The sequence below is a fragment of the Lathyrus oleraceus genome, chromosome 2 (assembly GCF_024323335.1).
Source record: "Lathyrus oleraceus cultivar Zhongwan6 chromosome 2, CAAS_Psat_ZW6_1.0, whole genome shotgun sequence".
NCBI lineage: Eukaryota > Viridiplantae > Streptophyta > Magnoliopsida > Fabales > Fabaceae > Lathyrus > Lathyrus oleraceus.
The window spans coordinates 435,856,449-435,867,140 of NC_066580.1; the positions used below are offsets into that span (position 1 = coordinate 435,856,449).

Consider the following 10,692-nt stretch of genomic DNA (forward strand, 5'->3'; position numbering starts at 1 on the left):
ACAGTCGGGAAAGGGAATAGAAGACTCTAGACCACCTTCTTTTTCATCCTTAATTATAGAAAAGATTTAATAATAATTAAAGTGTCTTAAACGGATGACGAATACTCGGATAATCGAGTAAGATAACTCGTATCCTAATAATCGGGAAAAGGAATAGAAGACTCTAGACCGTTTTCTGTTTCATCTGAGTATTTATGAAAACTATATTAGATAAGGTTGACGTATTTTAGCGTAGACGACAAGTACTTGAATGACTGAGTAAGACAACTCATATCCAAGCATTTGAGAAGAGGAATTGAAAATTCAAAGCCATCTCCCTTTTCGTATAGTATTGATATGAAAATGATTTGATTAGGTTATATGTTTGCAAAAAATGACAATAGTTCGACTGACCGAGTAAGAGAACTCGTATTCAAACAATTGAGGAGAGAAGTTGAAGACTCAAAGTCATCTCCCTTTTCATTTAGCTTATTATGAAAATAATTTGATTTAGTCGGGTTTGGAAGTTTGTAAAGAAATGACAATTATTTGAATAACCAAGTAAGAGAACTTGTATTCAAATAGTCGTGGAGAAAAAATTGAAGACTCAAAGTTATCTCCCTTTTAGTTTCTTGTTATAAAAGGATTTGATTTGTTTGTGCTTAAATGGATTAGAAATGACGACCATTTGACTAACCGAGTAAGAAAACTCGTATTAAAATAATCGAGGAGAGGAGTTGAAAACTCAAAACCATCCCCCTTTTCATTTTCAAATGAAGTATCGTTTAGATGTGATTAAGTATTTTAATTTAACTTTCGATGTCGGATCGAGGTTTTTAAAAATTGCATTCTTGTGAATGAATTGAATTTATTTAGTGAATGGTCCATTTAATCGATTAATTAAAACCGAGAAGGTCTCATTGTGAGAAAGCCCAAGAGTAAGCCATGTGAGGTTGATGGCGATGCTTTTACAAGCGATCGACTTACCTAGGTGTTTTGGAAAACGGGCTCAACTTTGAATCGAGAGGTTTTATTTGTTTTTTTTTAAAAAAAAAATTGGTTTGAATTGATGATGGAATGGTTTAGGAAATGATTATGACATAAGTCGATTAATTTTTTAATTAACAAAATCAATTGATTAAAATTTAATTAAACCAATTAATATAATAAAAATTAATTATCAAAATTATTTGATTAAATCAAATATTCAAGATAATTAAATTTAATCATAAAAAATTAACTAATTTAAACAAACTTTAATTAATTAATTAATCTGATTAAAACTAAGTCGACTTTAAAAATATTTGAAGCAAATTAACATACAATGTGCTCAAACGGGTTTATACACAACGACAATGGAATCAAAATGTCATATGTAATGGACTGAAACATGGCGAAATCGTATTAATATATCAAATGAAATCTTGTCGGCATAACATCATGTAATTGTTGCATCCGCGGATTAGAACTTTGGTTAACGGTGTGATTAAGTTAAAAAGCAACAATTCATCATTATTTACAACATGTTACTATAATCGACACCGCGACGTAGTCGGACCGACATCTATAGACACCACGATATTCAACAAATAATTAACATTATAATTACAGTTTTTTAACAAAACCATTAATAATATAATTTTAATTTTAATAATTTAATTTAATGATGGTATATAAAATAACAAAGTTGAATTTTCAACAAATCAAATACCTGCTCATGTGGGACTCCTTGACATTAAGAAAAAAGCGATTTAATAGTAAATCATGATATACAAACAAAATACTATTATGTTTTCTTGTCTTCAAATATGCATTTAATGTATGATATACAAACAAAATACTATTATGTTTTCTTGTCTTCAAATATGCATCTAATGTTTTGATATGAAGTGTATGAAACATGTACAAAAATAAATTGTGTTTTGGAATATGAATATAAGTATTATATGGCTGAAGGTTTATACTTGATGTCATATATTTTGATATTTTAGACATTAACATACTTGGAAATGAAAACATAGCATTTATCTCGCCATTGTCATAGCCTCCTCCAGATTGGAGAGAAAATCATGGTTAAAATTTTCTTTCTAAAGGCTGGATGTTCTTAAAAAAAGAGGTACAGGAACTGAAAAGAAAAAAATGATAACTTGGAAAATTCTTTCATACATCCCTCAAATTCAACTTAATTCAATTCACCTTAAACTAAAGTCAAATAAATAGTTTCATTATTCACCAGCTCAACATATTGACAGTAACAACATCAACGGGAAAAGAAAGGAAATGAAAATTTCAGCCTCCATAACCAAAGCAATCACATGTTTAAATAGCAAACAAAAGAACTCGATAGAATGGTTACCGCAATGCCGAAGGCTTGACACGAGCTATAGCAAATCCGCTAGTTTCCACAATGCCGAAGACTTGACACGAGCTATAGCAAACCCGTTAGTTTCCTGTCAACAGAAACAAACTTCAAACCTAAAAACAAGTGAACATAAATGGTGTTTTAAAATTTGAAATTCCGTAAACTTGTTCCGTCGGAGCTTTGCCCGATGAGATGGTGGTTCTCGCGGGGTGGTTGTGGTCGGAAAGGTGATGGTCGGTTTGATTTGTTGTGATTGAGGGAGAAAGACAGAGGTGTCGTAGGTGGGAGGAGGAAAAGCTGTACAACTTTTCTCTTTTCCTTTTTTCTTTTTTTTAATGAATGGAGAGAGTGAGTGGTGTATGTGAATTTAAGCAGAGAGACATTGGTGGTCTCCTGTCCCTTTTCCTTTTTTTATTATTTTTCTCTTATTGTTACCGTTGGTGAGGATAGAGGAGTGAGAGGACCACTTGCCAGGCATGTACCACTCATAAAAAGATAAGATTGCCACGTGGCATCTGACAATTGGATTGAAAGAGATATTTTGTAATATTTTCTGATTTTTTATTTAACTATTTATTTAAATTTCTATTTTATGATTGGATATTAGAAATGAGTATGGATTGCTAACATGAGCCTTTGATTAATTTGAATCAACGATTCAGATTACACAAAGAAACACATCTTTTTAAATAAATTAAAATGCCTATAATGTTGTTTTTATATGATTTAATCGTTTTAAAATAATTTAAATCAATTGAATCAAATAAAATTCACAACTTTTTAAATAATCATGATAAAATTAAAATAATAACATGTAAAATTTTATTTATTCAATATGACTATTTTGACGAAAGAACAAAATTAAAACGACTAAAAATGAATAAAAGTAGGGCAAAGATTTGCTCGAAAAATTAAATCGGATGCATGAAAATGATCAGTGCAAAATATACTTATTGAAAAAATACAGTGTTTCTTCAAATTCTGAAATAAGTTTGCATCGGTTAAAAGGCTCAGGCGGATCAAAACACAACTGAAACAACTTCTAAAAATTACAACGAGTACACCAGGTTAAACTACATGAGCGGTAGATTAATAATACTGGTGTCTATAATTTTAATTCTGAAACTTTTTACCCGCTGATTTTACATGTTCTTGAGAAACGAATCAACCGATTTGTCTATGTTTTCAATAAGTTTATTCTGACTGATATTTTAGGTTTTATTTATGATGAAATGCATGTTATGCTGTGCGTATGATGCAAATTAAAAATGAAATCAGATTTATGAAATTTTAAATATAGCCGGACAAAATTGGGGTATGACACTAACCATATGATATATATAATCAGTGACGGAGTCAGGACTATTTTACCAAGGACAACTTAAATAATATTAAAAATAAATTTAATTAATATACATTGTCATCTTTTTACACATAATTGAAATTATATTTAAATATTATACTATTTCACGTAAATTTTATAATATATTTATACTATATAACAAATTATACTCTTACAATATAAATAATCTATTATATTTTAATTATATATTATATTCCCTTTGTTTTTAATATAAGTTTTTAATTTTTTTTATACATATTAAAAAATATAATAATTATTATATAAAAAAAATTATGAAATTTTTTATAAAATTATTATTCATTAATAAATCATTATATTATAAAATAATATATTATTTATATTCTGTTACATTATGTTGAAGTGATTTAATTTAAAAAAAGAAACTATATTATTTAAAAAATATGCTTAATTGTATATTATAGATATGGATACAATTAAATAATTAAATTATTAGTGGGGCACTTGTCCACACTTTGCTATAGCTACCTCCGTCCCTGTATATAACCCCGGTCCCTACCCATTATAGACCAGGGTTAAAGTCTATATTTTTATTCAGACAACATTTAATTAAAAAGATATCTGTTAACTAATAAAATGGCTTATATATAAGAATCACTATTAATCAGTTTTTTACAAACTAAACAACAATTGATTTTAGCCTCAAAAGATTTAACAAATCTAATCGTAGGTGGGCCGGAATGTTGGTTTGTGGAAGAGGAAACATGGAATTATATGTTGCAGGTTTCATGAAGACGAAGGTAAGGCTGGTCGTGGGTGGTTCAAAAGGTTGCTTACGTATTATTACATGGCTTATGTGGTTACCGTGATATAGATGCGAAACGAAAATGAAGGGAGTTGTTTTTGTAGTTGCATCAAATTGATGAAATAGTATTATGATGTTGGTGTTATATGGAAGCATAAGGGTGGTTTATGCTTGATTGAATTAAGTTTTCTTTTATGATATTTACATGTACAAGAGGAGTATGGGAGTGTAGGTGATGAATATGTGTAGTTTGAGAAGGTTTATAGGTGGTGTTGTTAGTGGATATTTGAAGGTGGTGTGGTGTGCTTGGGTGAAGAAGATGGGAGATCTTTGGAAAGGAGAGAAAAATAATGGTGAAACTACACTTTTTTTTTCCGAGAGCCAGGGTCTTTTTTTCTATTTTTCCATTCTGAAAATGGACATGAGAGGGAGAACAAAAGAGCACCGCTAGGTTTTTTCGAATTGGCCTCCTCACTAGCAAACTAAAGATCAAACAATTGTAAATATTTAAAATAAAATCGAAGATTTAAAAAAAATATAAATCAGATGCAAAAATGCTTTAAAAATTAAATTGAGTGTATCAAAATTATCAGCACAAAATAAACTTCTCGAAAATATATAGGTTTTGATCAAATTTTAAAATAAAAAATTACCGGTTAAAAGGCTCAGACTGATCAACATGCGACTAAAAAAATAGTAAAAAAAACAAACGAGAACGTCAGATTAAACTACGTGAACTGTAAATTAATAAAACTGACGTCTGTAAGCTTAATTTCGAAAATTTTGGCTCGTTAACTTTACGTACATTTGAGAGTCAGTTCGACCGATTTATCTGTAAATCCAAAATTTATTCTGACCGACATTTTAGGCATTATGCATAATGAAATGCATGCTATGCTATGTAGATGATATGGATGTTATTATGACTAGATCAATTTATTGAATGAGGAGAAAAATTAGGATATGACAATTGAGTCTGATGAAGATCTAAAATAGGTGAATCTTTAAATGTTAGGGAAATTTATCAAACTTTTTTTTATCGGGATTTTTTAAAAAATGGTCCAAATGACAAGAGAAATAACTATTAACCCAAAGATAAAATACTTAAAATAATATTATATAAAAAACTATTCAAACAAAATGTTCACTTTAAGCTTTATTTAATAAATTTCTTTATAGTGTTTCTTTTATATATATATATATATATATATATATATTATATATATATATATAGATATATATATATATATATATATATATATATATATATATATATATATATATATATATATATAATATATATATATATATAATATATATATAGATATATATATATATATATATATATATAATATATATTATTATATATAATATATATATATATATATAGATATATATAGATAGAGAGAGAGAGAGAGGAGAGAGAGAGAGAGAGAGAGAGAGAGAGAGAGAGAGAGAGAAGAGAGAGAGAGAGAGAGAGAGAGAGAGAGAGAGCGAGAGAGAGAGAGAGAGAGAGAGAGAGAGAGAGAGCGAGAGAGAGAGAGAGAGAGAGAGAGAGAGAGAGAGAGAGAGAGAGAGAGAGAAGAGAGAGAGAGAGGATAATTTTTTATAAAAAATTATTTAAAATAAATTAAATTTTAAGTGATTTTTTTTTTAAATTATGATATTAAAATAATCAATGTAAAGAAGAGAAAGAAGTTGGTTATGAGTGCGACAGCAATAGCTCTACAACTTCATTATAGAACAAATATCATTGAATGAAGATATCAAGTTGACATCGAGATGGTGGCGATACCAACTCGAAATTGGTGAAAAGAGGCACAATCAATGATGAAAAGTGGCGTACCAATGATGAAGAGTTGGTCACAAGTTAAGAGATTAATATATATATAGGGTAATGTTAACTTGTACCCTTGGGGCACAAGTTAAGAGATTAATATAGAAATAAATTCTTGGAAATTATGTATTAAATTTATTAGAAACTTATAATTAATAATTTTATTTATTTATTCAATACAAATTTTTTATTTGTGGATTTCTTAACATATGTCATTGGGACACAAGTTAACATTACCCATATATATATATATATATATATATATATATATATATATATATATATATATATATATATATATATATATATATATATATATATATAATATAAAAGAAAAGGATGTGTGGCATATAATAATTTTCGGTAGAATCTAAAATAATTACTCAAAATTAGCATACCTTTTCAGTGTCAAAGATATCATTAATATAATTTTGAGTAATTATTTTAAATTCTATCGAATATTACTATGTAGCATGTCTTTTCTGTGAGTTGAATACTAGTGGTGAAAATAAAAAATCATTTTGATTTTTTATTAAGTTAAAATATTAATTTTGACATCTAATTTATCATTAATAAAATTATAGTCAAAATAATATAATTTTTCGAAACACAAAGTTAAAAAAAATATAAAAAAAGTTGTTTAATTAACTTTAAATTTTAGTGTTTTTTAAAAGTTTTAGAATAAAAAAGTGATAACAAAAAAAGCTAAAATACTTTGAATAATATTGTATAAAAGACTGTTCAAGCAAAATATTCACTTGAAACTTTATTTAAATATATTTTTAGAGTTTTTCTTTATATATATATATATATATATATATTATATATATATATATATATATATATATATATATATATATATATATATAAAAGATAATTTTTTTTATAAACATTATTCAAAGTACTTTAAAATTTTAGTTTTTTTTTAACTTTTGATCATAAAATAGTTTATATAATGATGAGAAAGAAATCGGTTGTGACTGCAGCATCAATATCTCTGCAACTTTGTTGAGTTAGATACAACTATCAATAGAACGAATATAACTGAATGGAGGTGCCAACTTGACATAGAGGTGGTGGCGATACTAACTCGAAATTGATGAAAAGAGGCACAATCAATAAAAAAAGAGGTGTCATTGATGAAGAGTTGATCACATATTTTCTTTGACATTTGCTTTTTATATATATATATATATATATATATATATATATATATATATATATATATATATATATATATATAATATATATATATATATATATATATTATATAAAGTAAATGTGGAAGGAAAAAACATTTAAAGAAAAATATGACAAACTCTTCTTCAATGACATGTGGCATATAATGACATTCAATAGAACGTAAAATATTTATTTAGAATTTGCACGTCTTTTTTGTTGAGAATGTATTAAGTGTGAGTAATATGAGTAATAATTTTATATTTGTTGAAAATGTAGAGCATTCATAAATAAGAGAAACCACTTACCTATCACCTTAAGATTTTGGATGAATATATGGTGTGTCTTGCACAAATATATTGTTTTAAATGAAGAAGTTTCACAATGTTCAATTGTTTTGTAATAAAAACATCTCACCAACATTTCGTATGTCAAAGATAACAGAGTGCTTATCTCTATAAAAAAAGAATTTAACTTTTTAATATTAAATTAAAATATTAATTTTGACATCTAATTTATCATTAAAAGTAAAATTATAGTCAAAATAATATCATTTTTCAAAAAATAAAGTTAAAAAAAATCTAGAAAAATTTATTTAGTTAACTTTAAATTTAGTAATTTAAAAAAAAAATCATAAAAGAATCATAACAAAGAAAGATAAAATACTTTGAATACTATTATATAAAAAATTGAACAAACAAAATATTCACTTGAAAAGATAAAATATTTTAAAAGGAATTAGAGTTTTATATATATATATATATATATATATATATATATATATTATATATATATATATATATATATATATATATATATATATTAAATTAATTAAAACAAATGTGCGGATAGTCAATCTAGTTGCTGTTTTGTGATAACTTAATTATAATCTATGACTTAATAGTACTTTAGCACCGCATAATTTTTTTAGAGAAACTTGGTCACTCATTCAAAGGCAACAAAAGAAAACTTGAATTAATGGCTAAGCCAGTAACAATACACAGGTTAACATCCATTCTTTTCATCTTAATCATTCTTTTCACATCACATGCACAAGCTGACTGTGAAAGCGAAAGCACAAACAGTTGCAACAACAAACAAAAAGCTCAGACTATTAAAATCATAGCAATATTTGTAATTCTGGTAGCTAGCATGATTGGAGTTTGTTTACCGTTGGTGACTCGTTCCGTCCCGAGTTTAAGCCCGGACGGAAATCTGTTCCTGATCGTGAAGTGTTTTGCGGGTGGCATTATTCTTGGAACTGGATTCATGCACGTACTTCCTGATTCGTTCGCGATGTTGAGGTCAGATTGTTTGGCGGAGAAACCGTGGCACAAGTTTCCGTTTTCAGGACTCGCCGCTGTGTTCTCTGCTGTGATTACAATGATGGTGGATACTGTGGCGACGAGCTATTACAGTCAGAAGGGTAAGAAAGATGCTACTGTTTCAGCTGAAGATTTAGATCATGAGATGGCTGATGTCCATGCTGGTCACCATCACCATTTTGAGATGAAGACAGAAGGCGGGGAGACACAGCTTCTGCGTTATCGCGTAGTCGCCATGGTAATTTACACTACCTCTTCATATTATAAATGTAACATTTTTTTATCAGAATGGTAATTTACCTAACTCTAACTCGTCTGAAACAGGTATTAGAACTTGGAATTGTAGTTCATTCGGTGGTGATAGGACTTTCCCTAGGAGCCTCTAGTAATACATGCTCGATAAAAGGTCTAGTTGCTGCACTTTGCGCTCATCAACTGTTCGAAGGCATGGGTCTTGGTGGTAGCATCCTCCAGGTAATTAAAATACGTGTCAGTGTAAAGATATTTTACAGTATCTATCAACCATCAAATTGTTAAACTCGTTTCAATTCTTTAACCGCAGGCGGAGTACAAGTTTTTAAAGAAAGCCGTAATGGTGTTTTTCTTCTCATTTACAACACCATTTGGAATTGCAATAGGAATTGCAATGTCTAGTAGTTACAAAGAGAACAGTCCAAAAGCATTGATTACTGTTGGATTGCTTAATGGAGCATCAGCTGGTCTTTTAATTTATATGGCTTTGGTGGATCTTCTTGCTGCTGATTTCATGAGTAAGAGGATGCAGAGTAGTATTAAACTTCAGTTAAAATCTTATATGGCTGTATTTCTTGGTGTTGGTGGCATGTCTCTCATGGCTAAATGGGCTTAAATGATTGGTGTAAATTTTTTTAGATCTATTGTTTTACCATTCTGATATATTCATATTTGAATAAATAAATTGAGATTAAAGTGATACTTAGCTCTATTGCTTTTTACAAATATAATAAAACATGAGCAGAGGAATATGAAAGTCGAGTTATATAACATTCATGATGATGTGACAAGGATTATACTAACCAAAAAAAGAGGTTGTTTATACTCTATATATACAAGTTGCTTTCATAGATATGGGTAACTGTTTTGGGATGGCCAATCGGCTATGAATATCATCTCAAGAGAAACCTTCGCAGGTATACATGGCATCTCCAGATATACCTTGCATCTCCTATAGTTTTAAATTTTTAAAATTGTTTCTGAAAAAAAAAAAAATCGTTTTAAATTTTTGATAGGTAAAATTGAAATTTCTAGTAGACACTAAATTTCAGATAGCATATTGTAAATTTTTGTTATATCGGAATATATGAAATTTTTGAAAAGTTATAAATAATATAGGAAATTCTGAATTTACTATTTTGTATCGGAAATTTTAACCAAAGTGAAATTTTTGGCATTGTTATTTATTTGAAATTTTAATGCTTAGGATTTTACCGATAATTTTGGACGGTTGTGATTTCACCTCCTGTAGAGTTTCGGCTTCCTGATGACACCACATCTCTCGCCGCCTTGACGTCCAAGTTGAATGAATTATTGCCTAATACCGAAAACTGAAAGGTGAGAAAAATTGTCGTGAAGATTGAATTGATACTGATAAAAGGGTGAAATACAACCTTATTGAGCTGAAGACCGATGAACATATGAAGGATATGTGGAGATCATTTCATCGTAGGTTAACAAAGGGACCAATTGAATTAGATGTTAAGATTTTAGATATGTCGGCGACATAATGAAGATGATGACACATCCATAATCATCTGGTAGTGTCTAGATTTTCTTATTTATCACGGCTTTTTAAAGTTATGTTTAAGTTATGTACTCCATTGTCAAATGTTAATTTATGTTGATGTT

The 10,692-nt window shown here is 28.3% G+C and overlaps 1 protein-coding gene across 1 annotated transcript; it reads left to right on the top strand.

Moving 5' to 3' along the window:
* The first annotated feature begins 8,395 nt into the window (after positions 1-8,395).
* LOC127120041 (probable zinc transporter 10) lies at positions 8,396-9,762 on the top strand. Its single transcript, XM_051050423.1, has 3 exons — positions 8,396-9,046; positions 9,133-9,282; positions 9,371-9,762. Exons 1-3 carry the CDS (start codon positions 8,462-8,464, stop codon positions 9,674-9,676), a joined length of 1,041 nt encoding a protein of 346 aa, XP_050906380.1. The 5' UTR covers positions 8,396-8,461; the 3' UTR covers positions 9,677-9,762.
* Positions 9,763-10,692: the final 930 nt, after the last annotated feature.

Bases quoted from the DNA above. Each gene is read 5' to 3' on its own strand.
- LOC127120041 (XM_051050423.1), top strand. From the start codon at position 8,462: ATGGCTAAGCCAGTAACAATACACAGGTTAACATCCATTCTTTTCATC. The intron at 9,047-9,132 runs GTAATTTACACT...CGTCTGAAACAG, and splicing joins GTTATCGCGTAGTCGCCATG to GTATTAGAACTTGGAATTGT. The intron at 9,283-9,370 runs GTAATTAAAATA...CTTTAACCGCAG, and splicing joins TTGGTGGTAGCATCCTCCAG to GCGGAGTACAAGTTTTTAAA.